The 18,940-nt window shown below is 42.1% G+C and overlaps 1 protein-coding gene across 1 annotated transcript in view; it reads left to right on the top strand.

Moving 5' to 3' along the window:
* Positions 1 to 546: 546 nt before the first annotated feature.
* The window catches only part of LOC133575804 (complement factor H-related protein 1-like), a 34,479-nt gene continuing 16,085 nt past the window's right edge, over positions 547 to 18,940 (top strand). The window contains exons 1-4 of the mRNA XM_061928654.1: positions 547 to 938; positions 14,240 to 14,419; positions 14,484 to 14,678; positions 14,741 to 14,794. Of these exons, the coding sequence (XP_061784638.1) occupies positions 692 to 938; positions 14,240 to 14,419; positions 14,484 to 14,678; positions 14,741 to 14,794 (676 nt within the window). The 5' untranslated portion in view covers positions 547 to 691. The remainder of the gene's footprint in view (positions 939 to 14,239; positions 14,420 to 14,483; positions 14,679 to 14,740; positions 14,795 to 18,940) is intronic.

Here is an 18,940-nt window from a genome sequence, read left to right as displayed (position 1 = left end):
TTTCTTGCCAGTTTGGCATCTTTGGGCCACTGGTGCAACTTGAATCCGTCCCTGTTCGTGTTGTTACACCCTCCGACAACACACCGACGAGGCATGATGTCTCCAAGGTACGGAAAACAGTCGAAAAAAACCGGAAAATAACAGAGCTGATTTGACTTGGTGTTGTGACGTCATCGCTCCGAGAGCGAAAATTAGAAAGGCGTTTAATTCGCCAAAATTCACCCATTTAGAGTTCGGAAATCGGTTAAAAAAATATATGGTCTTTTTTCTGCAACATCAAGGTATATATTGACGCTTACATAGGTCTGGTGATAATGTTCCCCTTCAAATAAGGAGTGCCTTGTTTGTGAAAGCCTCTTCTGTTTTGATCACAACTCTCTGGGGAGCCACGATGAAGTCGAGAATGTAGACTTTCCATATGCATTGATTTTGGGAGGGACATCAAAACAATGTGTACCAAGCTAAGGACAAATGAGTAACCGTGGGCATTCCCGTCTGATTTGAGTCACACATTAAAGTGCACGGAGCCTGTTTGCGTAATTTGTGTGTTAAATTCCCAGCAACCTGATGTTTACTATTTCCTCATAGCTGATGTGACGAAAGGTCAGCGCTTTATTTGTGGGACACATCCAGGCTCCAAAGTCACCTTCGTTCTGCCGACGGAATTCCACGGCGAAAAAAGCTTTCAGTCATGCCACAAACGGGAGCATCTTGGAAGATTTATCTCGGGTTCACTTTCCTGATTTCTGTTTCAGCGAGTCGTCCATGTCCCGCGCCAACACTGGATGGCGGTTATTTAGTCCCTCGACAAGACACGTATTCCAACGGAGCCACGTTGTTCTACGCATGTGGAAATGGACTGAAGCCGGCCGTGGAGGGCTGGTGGGCGACAACAAAGTGTGAGGACGCTGAATGGTCCACTCCACCACTATGCATAGGTACAGTAAGTTATTGTGTTTATTTGACCTCATTTCATACGCTTAGAGAAGCCCTTACAGGACAATTGGAAACACGAACATAAGTCACCACATTCATCTTCATCAGGCCGTAAAAACGTGTGACTACTCTTAAGTAACAAAAGAAAAAATGCATACATGTAATAATAATAATTAATATATATGTATATATATATATATATATATATATATATATATACTTTCAACCTGAGAAATAACAGCTACCAACCATTCACGAAACCCAACACAACACTCCAATACGTGCACCATGACAGCAACCACCCACCCACCACCACGAAAAGAATACCTACCGGAATTAATAAAAGGCTATCGATGCTGTCATCTAGCAAAGCTGAATTTGACCAAGCAACCCCCCCCCCCCGTACCAAAAAGCCGTTGATGAACCCACGCCAGGAAACCAACCGAAAAAGAACAGAAAACGAAACGACATCATCTGGTACAACCCCCCATACAGCAAAAACGTCTCAACTAACATTGGACACAAATTCCTCAATCTGATTGACAAACACTTTCCCAAAGACAACACCCTAAGAAAAGTATTCAACAAGAACAACATTAAATTGAGCTACAGCTGTATGAACAATATACGACAAATCATCTCAAACCACAACAAAACAATTGCAAATGAGCCGTCGGCCCCCGGACAGAGCGACTCCAAAACCAACAAAGGTTGCAACTGTCGAAAGAAACCTGATTGCCCTCTCAACGGGGGGTGCTTACAAACATCAGTTGTCTACCAATCTAAGGTAACACGCAAGGACATTAACACATCCGACACATATGTAGGATTAACTGAAGGAGAGTTCAAAACCAGATGGAACAATCACAAGGCTTCTTTCAGGAACCAAAACCTGTGGAATACCACAGAACTCAGCAAACACATTTGGGACCTCAAAGACAATAATGTTGAATATTCAATAACATGGCAAATTCTTGCATCCAGCACACCTTACAATAGTGGTAATAAAAGATGCAACCTATGCTTGAAAGAGAAACTGTTTATTATTTACCGTCCAGACCTGTCATCCCTCAACAAGCGCAGCGAAATTGTAACAGCATGCCGCCACAGACGGAAACACCTCCTAGGTAACACATGAGCCAATCACCACGCCCCTACACCAGCCTGTACCCACCCACTCTGTGCCCTATATAAACCATGGTATGTGAATGCTCCCATTAAAATCTCCTGATGATTGAGGGAATCCCCCCTCATGAAACAGGCCTGTAGAGATGAAATAGTCTTGTGATTTTTTTCCCACACACATATATATATATATATATATATATATATATATATATATATATATATATATATATATGCATCGATATATATACAAACCCCGTTTCCATATGAGTTGGGAAATTGTGTTAGACGTAAATATAAACGGAATACAATGATTTGCAAATCATTTTCAACCCATATTCAGTTGAATATGCTACAAAGACAACATATTTGATGTTCAAACTGATAAACTTTTTTTTTTTTTTTTTGTGCAAATAATCATTAACTTTAGAATTTGATGCCAGCAACACGTGACAAAGAAGTTGGGGAAAGGTGGCAATAAATACTGATAAAGTTGAAGAATGCTCATCAAACACTTATTTGGAACATCCCACAGGTGAACAGGCTAATTGGGAACAGGTGGGTGCCATGATTGGGTATAAAAGTAGATTCCATGAAATGCTCAGTCATTCGCAAACAAGGATGGGGCGAGGGTCACCACTTTGTCAACAAATGCGTGAGCAAATTGTTGAACAGTTTAAGAAAAACCTTTCTCAACCAGCTATTGCAAGGAATTTAGGGATTTCACCGTCTACGGTCCGTAATATCATCAAAGGGTTCAGAGAGTGTGGAGAAATCACTGCACGTAAGCAGCTAAGCCCGTGACCTTCGATCCCTCAGGCTGTACTGCATCAACAAGCGACATCGGTGTGTAAAGGATATCACCACATGGGCTCAGGAACACTTCAGAAACCCACTGTCAGTAACTACGGTTGGTCGCTGCATCTGTAAGTGCAAGTTAAAACTCTCCTATGCAAGGCGAAAACCGTTTATCAACAACACCCAGAAACGCCGTCGGCTTCGCTGGTCCTGAGCTCATCTAAGATGGACTGATACAAAGTGGAAAAGTGTTCTGTGGTCTGACGAGTCCACATTTCAAATTGTTTTTGGAAACTGTGGACGTCGTGTCCTCCGGACCAAAGAGGAAAAGAACCATCCGGATTGTTATAGGCGCAAAGTTGAAAAGCCAGCATCTGTGATGGTATGGGGGTGTATTAGTGCCCAAGACATGGGTAACTTACACATCTGTGAAGGCGCCATTAATGCTGAAAGGTACATACAGGGTTTGGAGCAACATATGTTGCCATCCAAGCAACGTTATCATGGACGCCCCTGCTTATTTCAGCAAGACAATGCCAAGCCACGTGTTACATCAACGTGGCTTCATAGTAAAAGAGTGCGGGTACTAGACTGGCCTGCCTGTAGTCCAGACCTGTCTCCCATTGAAAATGTGTGGCGCATTATGAAGCCTAAAATAGCACAACGGAGACCCCCGGACTGTTGAACAACTTAAGCTGTACATCAAGCAAGAATGGGAAAGAATTCCAAAAATGTGTCTCCTCAGTTCCCAAACGTTTACTGAGTGTTGTTGAAAGGAAAGGCCATGTAACACAGTGGTGAACATGCCCTTTCCCAACTACTTTGGCACGTGTTGCAGCCATGAAATTCTAAGTTAATTATTATTTGCAAAAAAAAAAATAAAGTTTATGAATTTGAACATCAAATATGTTGTCTTTGTAGCATATTCAACTGAATATGGGTTGAAAAGGATTTGCAAATCATTGTATTCCGTTTATATTTACATCTAACACAATTTCCCAACTCATATGGAAACGGGGTTTGTGTATGCATATATATATATATATATATATATATATATATATATATATATATATATATATATATATATATATATATATATACATACATATATATATACATATGCATATATATATATATATATATATATATATATATATATATATATATTAGAGATGCGCGGTTTGCGGACACAACCGCGGAGTCAGCGGATTATCCGCGGATCGGGCGGTTGAAATAAAAAAAAATTTGATTTTAAATAGATTCAGGCGGGTGGCAGTTAAACCAATTGGTAAATATATATACATAGTTAAATGTTGTTACCCACATACGAAAAACGAGCAGGCACCTGCAGCATATGCCACAACAGAAGAAGAAAAGAGATGGGCCCTTTTACGGAGCGGAGAAGGGACGCCTCGCCGGGGTCCGGGACCGAGGCCCCTTCCCCCGAGAGGGCCCCACCGGGAGCCGTAGCTGAGGCGATCCGCGAGAAGGGCCCGACGCACGTCCAGGGTCACCACCGCGCCCACCGCACCGACACCCCGCCTCGTCCGCCTTCGCCGCGGCCGGCGTCACGCACAGCAGGTAAGCAGCTTACCTGCCCGCCACCCCCGTGGGCGGGGGCTCGTAACAGGGGTCACTCCGCGCGCTCCGCCCGCACAGCTTACCTGCCCGCCACCCCTGTTGCCGGGGGCGCGTAACAGGGGTCACTCCGCGCGCAGTGCGCTCACGAAAGGGGTGGGGCTCACCCTGGTTGATATAGACAGCAGGACGGTGGCCATGGAAGTCGGAACCCGCTAAGGAGTGTGTAACAACCCACCTGCCGAATCAACTAGCCCTGAAAATGGATGGCGCTGGAGCGTCGGGCCCATACCCGGCCGTCGCCGGCAGTGAGACGCGCTTGGAGGTGCGCTCAGCGCGGCTCCCATATGATTGCGCACTGGTGTGCGTCTGGGCCGTGACAGCGTGGCACGCGAATGTCTGTGCTGCATTGGATCAGTCTCCTTTCTTTAACAGGCAAAAGCTTTATAACCTCACTAATGCCTTGCATCGTCTATATTAGATATATAACAACGGGCGGGTGCGGTTCTGATTAAATGTTAGAACCGGGTGGATGGCGGATGGTTGACGACTTTCTGATGCGGTTGCGGATGAAATAATTGCCTATCCGCGCATCTCTAATATATATATATATATATATATATATATATATATATATATATATATATATATATATATTTTATATTTTATATTTTCCCGCGTCTACTTTGTTATAGCAATCTTTATTTATTAAGTCAATCAACAATATTTCAGTTGTTTTTATCCTTCTTTGTGGGGACATTGTTGATTGTCATGTCATGTTCCGTTGTACATTGTGGACGCCGTCTTTGCTCCACAGTAAGTCTTTGCTGTCGTCCAGCATTCTGTTTTTGTTTACTTTTATAGCCAGTTCAGTTTAAGATTTGTTCTGCATAGCCTTCCCTAAGCTTCAATGCCTTTTCTTAGGGACACTCACCTTTTGTTTATTTTTGGTTTAAGCATTAGACACCTTTTTACCTGCACCCTGCCTCCCGCTGTTTCCGACATCTACAAAGCAATTAGCTACCTGCTGCCACCTACTGATATGGAAGAGTATTCCACGGTTACTCTGCCGAGCTCTAGACAGCACCGACACTCAACAACAACACATCATTTGCAGACTATAATTACTGGTTTGCAAAAAATATTTTTAACCCAAATAGGTGAAATTAGATCATCTCCCACGGCACACCAGACTGTACACCAGACAGTGGTTGAAAAACACTGCTCTATACAACAGGTGCACGTTTGTGTTTTTAGGTTCATTGAAGACTCTAAGTTGGACCATATGAGTTTGGCACAGAACTCCATCAAACTGTCATGTCTGTGATCATGTTTTGTTTAAGTTATGTCCTGTTTGGTTTTTGGACTCTTTTTAGTTCCTGTTTGGTCACCATAGCAGCCCATTCGTTCCACCTGTTTCACGTTTGCACTCACACACCTGTTGTTAATCATGATCACGACTATTTAAGCCAATAGTTGCCGGGAAGTCAGCCTGGCGACATTAACTCTGATACCTTGGTTACGTCTGTTCACTCTGCTCATGCCATAGTTTCATGCTGTTCGTTCTGGTCACAGTAAGTCAGGGGTGTCCAAACTTTTTCCACTGAGGGCCGCCCACTGAAAAATCCAAGCAAGCGGGGGCTATTTTGATATGTTTTATTTCAAAACCCAATACAATATATGTATAAAAAAATATACATTTAGGCCTCCACACAGGCTTGATCCCGGAGACCACAAAGGGTTTTGGTCAAAAAAATATTAAAAATGTGTCATTATTCAGTATTATTATTTGTATTATTATTCTAGGTTTAAATCTCTAGATCAACATTAGGTCTATCTGTCAATATAAAGTTTTTAAAGATTTAAGTTGTATGCTCTTTTTGTCAAAGAAAACCCATTTTTTCCATGGAAAAAACACAAAATATGCAATATTTTCACCCAATAACATTTTTAAGTGGAATATTTGAGATTATATAATAATTGGAGCCTTAAAAAGGTCAATTACTAACAACATTGATTTTAATTAATTATTATTTTTTGAGCAAAAAAAATCACATTGAAATGATTTGGGGATCCAAAATTATCATAATCATTAAAGTTTAAAAAAAAATACATTATACATTTTTTCTACTGTTTACTTTTAACACAATAATCTCGAGATCATCTTCAGATCCATCCGTCATTTATAAGTTTTATTGTTGTTTTTGTTTTGTTCGTTTTAGGCCCTTCATTAAAAAAAACAGCTTCATTTTTTATATGGCAAAAACAAAATATGCAAAATTTTTCCCTAAGAATATCTCAAAGTGGAATATTTAGTGTGACATAATTGGAGCCTTGAATAGGTCAATAATTCATAATGACATTGATTTTGATTCATTATTAGCCTGCATGGCAGCTTTGTGTTATTAGAGTAAACATTGCAACATTTTCTTGTTACATTTCACCTGTTTGCTTTTTTATAGCACTTTTTATGTTTTACTTTTTTTTTTCATCGTATTTTTAGAAAAAATTACTTGCGGGCCGCACTTTGGACACCCCTGCAGTAAGTGTTATTTGTTCATGCCCATAGTTTTTTGCCCAGGTGCTAGTTTTTTATTTCATTAGCCAAGTTTGTACTTCCGCCTTGAGCGCGCTTTTTGTTCCTTTTTTTATAGTAAAATTAAATTATGTCTTTATCTTCAAGCCACGTCCACTCCAACTATTCTTGCATCTCGGGAAAACAAAACACCCCACAGTCCACGTCCTGACACAAACACCTTTGGGAGGAACTAGAACAGAAATAGAAATAGAGATAGAAATCCCAACATCAGTTATTTGGCCTCATGATGTTTATTCAAGAAATGAGTATTTTCTTACCCTTCTCAAACGTGACTGGACTGTTTGGTTTGTCTTAGAAGACGTTTCACCTCTCATCCAAGTACACTGCAAAAAGTCAGTGTTCAAAAACAAGAAAAAAAAATACAAAAATTGGGGGTATTTTATTTGAACTAAGCAAAATTATCTGCCAATGGAACAAGCAAATGTGTTTCCAAAACAAGTAAAATTAAAGCTGCAAGCAGCGATGGACGGGACCGACTTTGACGGCACATAAAATCCAAACCGGAGCAGTAATCAAAAGTCTTTGGTCAACTTTTAATCAGAAGGGTTCAATCTCTCTCCTGTGCTAGTTTGAAGCCGACACGACAAACGTGGTCAGAGGAGTTAATGTTTGAAAAAAGGTGACCGGTTTTTACAAAACTTTTGTTTTGAAGGGGGAATTGCAAACTTTCTGTTGATTTTTGCTGGGGGTTGTCAATGAATGAAATGTAGGTCTAAGTGAGACGTACATAGAGGTTTTTGTTTCATGTCTCTATAACATTCATACTGGAAGTTACACGCAGTTTTGTCTGAGTTTTCTTCTTAGGAGCTGTTGTGTCTGTGTTTTCTTCCTAGGGGGCCCTAGAGCGCAATTTTGAGTTTTGGGGTTGGGTTTTTTCATTAGATCCCAATTTTTGCCAGTCCTAATGTGTGTGTCCAGTTTGGTGAGTTTTGAAGCATGTTAAGGGGGTCAAATTACAGCTCAAAGAGGCAAAAGTGACTGTTTTTACTACACTTTTGTTTTGAAGGGGGAATTGCCAACTTTTTGTTGATTTTTGCTGAAGGATGTTACTTTATGAAATCTAAGTCTAAGTCAGACCTACATAGAGGTTTTGTTTCATGTCTCTACGACATTCCTACAGGAAGTTACAAGCAATTTTGTCTGTGTTTTTTCCTAGGGGGTGCTAGAGCGCAATTTTGAGTTTTGGGGTTTGGTTTTTTTATTAGATGGCAATTTTTGCCAGTCCTGATGTGTGTGTCAAATATGGTGACTTTTGAAGCATGTTAAGGGGGTCAAATTACAGCTCAACGAGGCGGCAGAATAATAATAATTAAAGCTGCAAGCAGCGATGGACGGGACCGAATTTGACGGCACATAAAATCCAAACCGGAGCAGTAATTAAAAGTCTTTGGTCAACTTTTAATCAGAAGGGTTCAATCTCTCTCTTGTGCTAGTTTAAAGCCGACACGACAAACGCACTCTGAGGAGATAATGTTTGAAAAAAGGTGACCGGTTTTTACAAAACGTTTGTTTTGAAGGGGGAATTGCAAACTTCCTGTTGATTTTTGCTGGGGGTTGTCTAAGTGAGACCTACATAGAGGTTTTTGTTTCATGTCTCTATAACATTCGTACTAGAAGTTACACGCAGTTTTGTCTTGAGTTTTCTTCCTAGGAGCTGTTGTGTCTGTGTTTTCTTCCTAGGGGGCCCTAGAGCGCAATTTTGAGTTTTGGGGTTGGGTTTTTTCATTAGATCGCAATTTTTGCCAGTCCTGATGTGTGTGTCCAGTTTGGTGAGTTTTGAAGCATGTTAAGGGTGTCAAATTACAGCTCAAAGAGGCAAAAGTGACTGTTTTTAGTAAACTTTTGTTTTGAAGGGGGAATTGCCAACTTTCTGTTGATTTTTGCTGAAGGATGTCACTTTATTAGATGGCTATTTTCGCCAGTCCTGATGTGTGTGTCAAATATGGTGAGATTTGAAGCATGTTAAGGGGGTCAAATTACAGCTCAACGAGGCGGCGGAATAATAATAATAAAACCTTACAATTACAATAGGGTCCTCTGTCCCAAAGGGACATTGCGGTCCCTAATTAGCTAACCTCAATGAACCCAAAAATACCTTAAAATAAGTATATAATCACTAATAACAAGTGTACTACTATATGAGTACGTATTTTCTATTGTTTCATTGAAAATAAACCAGCAGAGTCCATTTGGCTGTCATCTGTTTTAATTATGAGACACAATTGTGTCAAAGTCATGATTTTTTTTTTTTTTTACATACTTGAAATAAGAAATTGTTACTTTAAAAAAGTAGTTTTATACTTGTGAGTGTTGATGACACAGCTTTGCAACACTTGATATACTAGTTTCAAGCTCAATATAGGTCATCAAATCTCAGCAACAAGCTGTAATATCTTACTGAGATCATTTAGGGCCAAAACACTTAAAACAAGTAAAACACTCTAACATAAAATCTGCTTAGTGAGAAGAATTATCTTATCAGACAGAAAATAAGCAAATATCACCCTTATTTGAGATATTTAATCTTACTTAGATTTCGGTTCATGCTCATAGACGTACAAAACCTAAAACCAGTGAAGTTGGCACGTTGTGTAAATCGTAAATAAAAACAGAATACATCCATCCATCCATCTTCTTCCGCTTATCCGAGGTCGGGTCGCGGGGGCAGCAGCCTAAGCAGGGAAGCCCAGACTTCCCTCTCCCCAGCCACTTCGTCCAGCTCTTCCTGTGGGACCCCGAGGCGTTCCCAGGCCAGCCGGGAGACATAGTCTTCCCAACGTGTCCTGGGTCTTCCCCGCGGCCTCCTACCGGTCGGACATGCCCTAAACACCTCCCTAGGGAGGCGTTTGGGTGGCATCCTGACCAGATGCACGAACCACCTCATCTGGCTCCTCTCGATGTGGAGGAGCAGCGGCTTTACTTTGAGCTCCTCCCGGATGACAGAGCTTCTCACCCTATCTCTAAGGGAGAGCCCCGCCACCCGGCGGAGGAAACTCATTTCGGCCGCTTGTACCCGTGATCTTGTCCTTTCGGTCATAACCCAAAGCTCATGACCATAGGTGAGGATGGGAACGTAGATCGACCGGTAAATTGAGAGCTTTGCCTTCCGGCTCAGCTCCTTCTTCACCACAACGGATCGATACAGCATCCGCATTACTGAAGACGCTGCACCGATCCGCCTGTCGATCTCACGATCCACTCTTCCCTCACTCGTGAACAAGACTCCGAGGTACTTGAACTCCTCCACTTGGGGCAAGATCTCCTCCCCAACCCGGAGATGGCACTCCACCCTTTTCCGGGCGAGAACCATGGACTCGGACTTGGAGGTGCTGATTCTCATCCCAGTCGCTTCACACTCGGCTGCGAACCGATCCAGTGAGAGCTGAAGATCCTGGCCAGATGAAGCCATCAGGACCACATCATCTGCAAAAAGCAGAGACCTAATCCTACAGCCACCAAACCAGATCCCCTCAACGCCTTGACTGCGCCTAGAAATTCTGTCCATAAAAGTTATGAACAGAATCGGTGACAAAGGGCAGCCTTGGCGGAGTCCAACCCTCACTGGAAACGTGTCCGACTTACTGCCGGCAATGCGGACCAAGCTCTGGCACTGAGCATACAGGGAGCGGACTGCCACAATCACAATCACAGAATACAATGATTTGCAAATTCAATTGAATGTACTGCAAAGACAAGATATTCAATGTTCAAACTGAGAAACTTTTTTTTTGTGTGCAAATAATCATCAACTTAGAATTTAATGGCAGCAAAAATTGCAAAAAAGTTGGCACAGGGGCCTTTTTACCACTGTGTTACATCAGTGGTTTTCTGAAGTGTTCCTAAGCCGATGTGGTGACATCCTTTACACACTGATGTCGGTTTGTAATGCAGCACCGCCTGAGGGACCGAAGGTCACAGGCATTCAATGTTGGTTGATTTCTCCAGATTCTCTGAGCCTTTTGATGATATTACGGACCGTAGACGGTGAAATCCCTAAATTCCTTGCAATAGCTTGTTGAGAAATGTTGTTCTTAAACTGTTCGACAATTTGCTCACGCATTTGTTGACAAAGTGGTGACCCTGGCCCCATCCTTGTTTGTGAATGACTGAGCATTTCATGGAAGCTGCTTTTATACCCAATCACGGCACCCACCTGTTCCCAATTAACCTGTCCACCTGTGGGATGTTCCAAATAAGTGTTTGATGAGCATTCCTCAACTTTTTGCCAGCATCAAATTCCAAATGAGCTAATATTTGCGGAAAATAACGTTTACCAGTTCTAACATTAAGTATCTTGTCTTTGCAGTCTATCCAATTGAATATAAGTTGAAAAGGATTTGCAAATAATTATATTCTGTTTTTATTTACCATTTACACATCGTGCCAACTTCACTGGTTTCGGTTTGTAGATTGGTCAGATCTAGTCTTAGGCTTCGATTGGCCAGACTAGTCCAGTCGCGATCGATTGAATGCCCTCAGATAACAATGACCTGGATGAATGAGGACGTCCATAGACAGTTCTTATCCTTACGTCCCAAGATCTTGACTCTGACGTCTGAATCCGTTGTTGGTTGTCCCTCAGACGTCAACGATTGCATCCCGCCAACCGTCCCGCATTGTTCACACATGCCAGTCAGTTCTTATCCTTGTGTCCCAAGATCTCGACTCTGACGTCTGAATCCGTTGTTGGTTGTCCCTCAGACGTCAACGATTGCATCCCGCCAACCGTCCCGCATTCTTCACACACGCCAGACAGTATTTATCCTTGCGTCCCAAGATCTCGACCCTGACGTCTGAATCCGTTGTTGGTTGTCCCTCAGACGTCAACGATTGCATCCCGCCAACCGTCCCGCATTCTTCACACACGCCAGACAGTATTTATCCTTGCGTCCCAAGATCTTGACTCTGACGTCTGAATCCGTTGTTGGTTGTCCCTCAGACGTCAACGATTGCATCCCGCCAACCGTCCCACATTCTTCACACACGCCAGACAGTTCTTATCCTAGTGTCCCAAGATCTCCACTCTGACGTCTGAATCCGTTGTTGGTTGTCCCTCAGACGTCAACGATTGCATCCCGCCAACCGTCCCGCATTCTTCGCACACGCCAGACAGTATTTATCCTTGCGTCCCAAGATCTCGACTCTGACGTCTGAATCCGTTGGTGGTTGTCCCTCAGACGTCAACGATTGCATCCCGCCAACCGTCCCGCATTCTTCGCACACGCCAGACAGTATTTATCCTTGCGTCCCAAGATCTCGACTCTGACGTCTGAATCCGTTGTTGGTTGTCCCTCAGACGTCAACGATTGCATCCCGCCAACCGTCCCGCATTCTTCACACACGCCAGACAGTTCTTATCCTAGTGTCCCAAGATCTCCACTCTGACGTCTGAATCCGTTGTTGGTTGTCCCTCAGACGTCAACGATTGCATCCCGCCAACCGTCCCGCATTCTTCACACACGCCAGACAGTATTTATCCTTGCGTCCCAAGATCTCGACTCTGACGTCTGAATCCGTTGGTGGTTGTCCCTCAGACGTCAACGATTGCATCCCGCCAACCGCCCCGCATTCTTCACACACGGCAGACAGTATTTATCCTTGCGTCCCAAGATCTCGACTCTGACGTCTGAATCCGTTGTTGGTTGTCCCTCAGACGTCAACGATTGCATCCCGCCAACCGTCCCGCATTCTTCACACACGCCAGACAGTTCTTATCCTTATGTCCCAAGATCTCGACTCTGACGTCTGAATCCGTTGTTGGTTGTCCCTCAGACGTCAACGATTGCATCCCGCCAACCGTCCCGCATTCTTCACACACGCCAGACAGTATTTATCCTTGCGTCCCAAGATCTCGACTCTGACGTCTGAATCCGTTGTTGGTTGTCCCTCAGACGTCAACGATTGCATCCCGCCAACCGTCCCGCATTCTTCACACACACCAGACAGTATTTATCCTTGCGTCCCAAGATCTCGACTCTGACGTCTGAATCCGTTGTTGGTTGTCCCTCAGACGTCAACGATTGCATCCCGCCAACCGTCCCGCATTCTTCACACACGCCAGACAGTATTTATCCTTGCGTCCCAAGATCTCGACTCTGACATCTGAATCCGTTGTTGGTTGTCCCTCAGACGTCAACGATTGCATCCCGCCAACCATCCCGCATTCTTCACACACGGCAGACAGTATTTATCCTTGCGTCCCAAGATCTCGACTCTGACGTCTGAATCCGTTGTTGGTTGTCCCTCAGACGTCAACGATTGCATCCCGCCAACCGTCCCGCATTCATCACACACACCAGACAGTATTTATCCTTGCGTCCCAAGATCTCGACTCTGACGTCTGAATCTGTTGTTGGTTGTCCCTCAGATGTCAACGATTGCATCCCGCCAACCGTCCTGCATTCTTCACACACGCCAGACAGTTCTTATCCTTGTGTCCCAAGATCTTGACTCTGACGTCTGAATCCGTTGTTGGTTGTCCCTCAGACGTCAACGATTGCATCCCGCCAACCGTCTCGCATTCTTCACACACGCCAGACAGTATTTATCCTTGCGTCCCAAGATCTCGACTCTGACGTCTGAATCTGTTGTTGGTTGTCCCTCAGACGTCAACGATTGCATCCCGCCAACCGTCCTGCATTCTTCACACATGCCAGACAGTTCTTATCCTTGTGTCCCAAGATCTTGACTCTGACGTCTGAATCCATTGTTGGTTGTCCCTCAGACGTCAACGATTGCATCCCGCCAACCGTCCCGCATTCTTCACACACGCCAGACAGTATTTATCCTTGCGTCCCAAGGTCTCGACTCTGACGTTTGAATCTGTTGTTGGTTGTCCCTCAGACGTCAACGATTGCATCCCGCCAACCGTCCCGCATTCTTCACACACGCCAGACAGTATTTATCCTTGCGTCCCAAGGTCTCGACTCTGACGTCTGAATCTGTTGTTGGTTGTCCCTCAGACATCAACGATTGCATCCCGCCAACCGTCCCGCATTCTTCGCACACGCCAGACAGTATTTATCCTTGCGTCCCAAAATCTCGACTCTGACGTCTGAATCCGTTGTTGGTTGTCCCTCAGACGTCAACGATTGCATCCCGCCAACCGTCCCGCATTCTTCACACACGCCAGACAGTTCTTATCTTTGTGTCCCAAGATCTCGACTCTGACGTCTGAATCCGTTGTTGGTTGTCCCTCAGACGTCAACGATTGCATCCCGCCAACCGTCCCACATTCTTCACACACGCCAAGCCCAGTGAGCTGGTACAAGAACGGCTACACAAAAAGGCTAACATGCGACCCGGGATACATGGACAGAAACTTCGACGCTACAGCTCGCTGTGAAAACGGAACATGGCGCTCGCTGCCAGTCTGTGACAGTAAGTCGGATTCTCCGCGATCTACAGTGCTTCTTCGAATCGTCCTTTTGACGTGCCGTTGCAGGAAACCCCAAAGCGTGCGGTGAACCCCCAAGAATTCCCCACGCTGTCATCGTAAATCAGAACCCGAAGCAGGAAGTGTATACTTCTGATACGGAGCTGCCGTATGAGTGTGAACACGGGTACAACGTACAAGGACCAGACACCAAGAAGGCCATCTTTTGCATCTGGGGCAACTGGACGGAGGCTCCAGACTGCCGTAAGTTATGAGACATATGAATATGACACTTGTATTTGACTCCTGTTTTTTGGTGTCCACAGTCAGAGAAGTAAAGCCACCTTCTGAAGACGGCCGATCCACAACATCTACTGGTGGTACTGGCACTTTCTCATATATTCATTAATTGTGCTTATTCATCTTTTCTGTTTTTTTTTTTTTTTTTCGCACAAAGGGAAAAGACCGGGTGTGGTACTCTAAAGCATTCACACATACAATTTCTACACCAAAATTTAGCTATTTATTATTCAACAACTTCTTCTTCTCCAGATTTTGGCGTGCTCTACCTTGCACATTTTTCACCCGATTCAAACCGTTCCATTTGATTGATTCAAACTTTTATTAGTAGATTGCACAGTACAGTACATATTCCGTACAATTGACCACTAAATGGTAACACCCGAATAAGTTTTCCAACTTGTTTAAGTCGGGATCCACGTTAATCAATTCATGGTATGGTCCAACTTCAAATTGTTCAGCCTATTCGGGAATCATGGGCTTTCCATTGACAAGTTCCAAAAATTCCCAGATTTCCCAGAATTCCCATTTTTCCGGGACATTTTTCCCATTTAAAATGAATTGGCCAGGCAGCACGGTGTTACAGGAGTTAGTACATGTGCCTCACAATACAAAGGTCCTGAGTTCAATCCCGGACTCGGGATCTTTCTGTGTGGAGTTTGCATGTTCTCCCTGTGACTGCGTGGGTTCCCTCCGGGTACTCCGGTTTCCTCCCACCTCCAAAGACATGCACCTGGGGATAGGTTGATTGGCAACACTAAATTGGCCCTAGTGTGTGAATGTGAGTGTGAATGTTGTCTGTCTATTTGTGTTGGCCCTGTAATCAGGTGGCGACTTGTCCAGGGTGTACCCTGCCTTCCGCCCAAATGCAGCTGAGATAGGCTCCAGCCCAAAAGGGACAAGCGGTAGAAAATGGATGGCCCTTTTTAAAACTTTCACCATTTCCACATTTTTCAACCCATTCGAAGCATTCCACCTTCAACACATTCCACCGTTCTGGAAATTCAAACGATCATTTTTTCCAAAGTAAAAAAAATTCCTGGATTTTCCAGAATTCCTGCTTTTCCAAAGCTCTATTTCCATCCTTTTTTCTGGCGACTACTCCTTCCACATTTTTCAACGCATTTCAACCGTTCCACCGTCAAAACATTCTTCTTAATCAAGACAAAAAACAAAGATGTTTTTAACTGGAAAAATTCCCAGTTTTCCCGAAATTCCAGGAATTCCGTAATACCATTTCTCAATTCAACATGTTACTACTTCAACATTTCTCGACCGATTTGAAAAATTCCAACACCAACCATTTCAACTCATTCAGCCTATTCAAGTTTTTTTTTTTTTTTTTTTTTTTTTTTTTTTACCATTTTCAATAAAATTCTCGCTTTTCCTGAAATTCCCATTTTTTTCTGAAATTCCCATTGAAATCAATGGGACATTCTTCAAAGTTCCAGAACTTCCAGATTTTTCATCTATTTTAAACTGTTGCAACTTCTAAATATTCAGCCTGTTCAGAAATTGTGGACTCTACTTCAACAATTCTAAAACAAAATTCCCGGATTTCCCATAATTAATTTTTTTTGTGCATTTTCCCCATTCAAAATTAATTGGCCATTTTTCAAACTTTCACCATTTCCACATTTTTTAACCCATTCGAAGCATTCTACCTTCAACACATTCCACCGTTCTGGAAACTCAAACAATCATTTTTTCCAAATTAAAAAAAATTCCAGGATTTTCCAGAATTCCTGCTTTTCCAAAGCCCTATTTCCACCCTTTTTTCTGGCGACTGCTCCTTCCACATTTTTCAACGCATTTCAACCATTCCACAGTCAACATTCGTCTTAATCAAGACAAAAAATGAAGTTGTTTTTTTAACTGGAAAAATTCCCAGTTTTCCCGAAATTCCAGGAATTCCGTAATACCATTTCTCAATTCAACATGTTACTACTTCAACACTTCTCGACCGATTTGAAAAATTCCAACACCAACCATTTTGACCCTTTCAGCACATTCAAGTTTTTTTTTTTAATTCTCGCTTTTCCCGAAATTCCCAATTTTTTCTGAAATTCCCATTGAAATCAATGGGACATTCTTCAAAGTTCCACAACTTCCACATTTTTCATCTATTTTAAACTGTTCCAACTTCTAAATATTCAGCCTGTTCAGAAATTGTGGGCTCTACTTCAATATTTGTAAAACAAAATCCCGGATTTCCCATAATTTTTATTTATTTTTTTCATTTTCCCCATTCAAAATGAATTGGCCATTTTTCAAACTTTCACCATTTCCACATTTTTCAACCTATTCGAAGCATTCCACCTTCAACACATTCCACCGTTCTGGAAATTCAAACGATCATTTTTTCAAGTCCAAAAAAATTCCAGGATTTTCCAGAATTCCTGCTTTTCCAATGCCCTATTTCCACCCTTTTTTCTGGCAACTACTCCTTCCACATTTTTCAACGCATTTCAACCGTTCCACCGTCAAAACATTCTTCTTAATCAAGACAAAAAATGAAGTTGTTTTTTTAACTGGAAAAATTCCCAGTTTTCCGAAATTCCAGGAATTCCATAATACCATTTCTCAATTCAACATGTTACTACTTCAACATTTCTCGACCGATTAGAAAAATTCCAACACCAACCATTTCAACTCATTCAGCCTATTTAATTTTTTTTTAATTTTTTTTTTACCATTTTCAATAAAATTCTCGCTTTTCCCGAAATTCCAAATTTTTTCGGAAATTCCCATTTACTACTTCAACAATTGTAAAAAAAAAAAAAAAAAAATCCCCGATTTCCCATAATTATTATTTTTTTTTGCATTTTCCCCATTCAAAATGAGTTGGCCAATTTTCAAACTTTCACCATTTCCACAATTTTCAACCTGTTCTAAACATTCCACCTTCAACACAATCCACCGTTCTGGAAATTCAAACGATCATTTTTTCAAGTCGAAAAAAATTCCAGGATTTTCCAGAATTCCTGCTTTTCCAAAGCCCTATTTGAACCCTTTTTTCTGGCGACTGCTCCGTCCACATTTTTCAACGCATTTCAACCGTTCTACCGTCAAAACATTCTTCTTAATCAAGACAAAAAACAAAGTTGTTTTTTTTAAATGGAAAAATTCCCAGTTTTCCCGAAATTCCAGGAATTCCGTAATACCATTTCTCAATTCAACATGTTACTACTTCAACATTTCTCGACCGATTTGAAAAATTCCAACACCAACCATTTCAACGTATTCAGCCCATTTTACCATTTCAAATAAAATTCCTGCTTTTCCCGAAATTCCCAATTTTTTCTGTAATTCCCATTGAAATCAATGGGGCATTCTTCAAAGTCCACAACTTCCACATTTTTCATCTATTTTAAACTTTTCCAACTTCTAAATATTCAGCCTGTTCAGAAATTGTGTGCTCTACTTCAACAATTGTAAAAAAAAAATCCCGGATTTCCCATAGTTACATTTTTTTTTGCATTTTCCCCATTCAAAATGAATTGGCCATTTTTCAAACGTTCACCATTTCCACGTTTTTCAACCTATTCGAAGCATTCTACCTTCAACACATTCCACCGTTCTGGAAATTCAAACGATCATTTTTTCAAATCCCAAAAAATTCCAGGATTTTCCAGAATTCCTGCTTTTCCAATGCCCTATTTCCACCCTTTTTTCTGGCGACTACTCCTTCCACATTTTTCAACGCATTTCAACCGTTCCACCGTCAAAACATTCTTCTTAATCAAGACAAAAAACGAAGATGTTTTTAACTGGAAAAATTCCCAGTTTTCCCGAAATTCCAGGAATTCCGTAATACCATTTCTCAATTCAACATGTTACTACTTCAACATTTCTCGACCGATTTGAAAAATTTCAACACCAACCATTTCAACTCATTCAGCCTATTCAAGTTTTTGTTTTTTTTACCATTTTCAATAAAATTCTCGCTTTTCCCGAAATTCCAAATTTTTTCTGAAATCCCCATTTACTACTTCAACAATTGTAAAAAAAAAAAAAAAAATCCCCGATTTCCCATAATTATTATTTTTTTTGCATTTTCCCCATTCAAAATGAATTGGCCATTTTTCAAACTTTCACTATTTCCACATTTTTCAACCTATTCGAAGCATTCCACCTTCAACACATTCCACCGTTCTGGAAATTCAAACGATCATTTTTCCAAGTCCCAAAAAATTCCAGGGTTTTCCAGAATTCCTGCTTTTCCA

The sequence above is a fragment of the Nerophis lumbriciformis genome, linkage group LG33 (genome assembly GCF_033978685.3).
Source record: "Nerophis lumbriciformis linkage group LG33, RoL_Nlum_v2.1, whole genome shotgun sequence".
In the NCBI taxonomy this organism is placed as follows: Eukaryota; Metazoa; Chordata; class Actinopteri; order Syngnathiformes; family Syngnathidae; genus Nerophis; species Nerophis lumbriciformis.
This window is presented reverse-complemented; position numbering and strand designations above follow the sequence as displayed.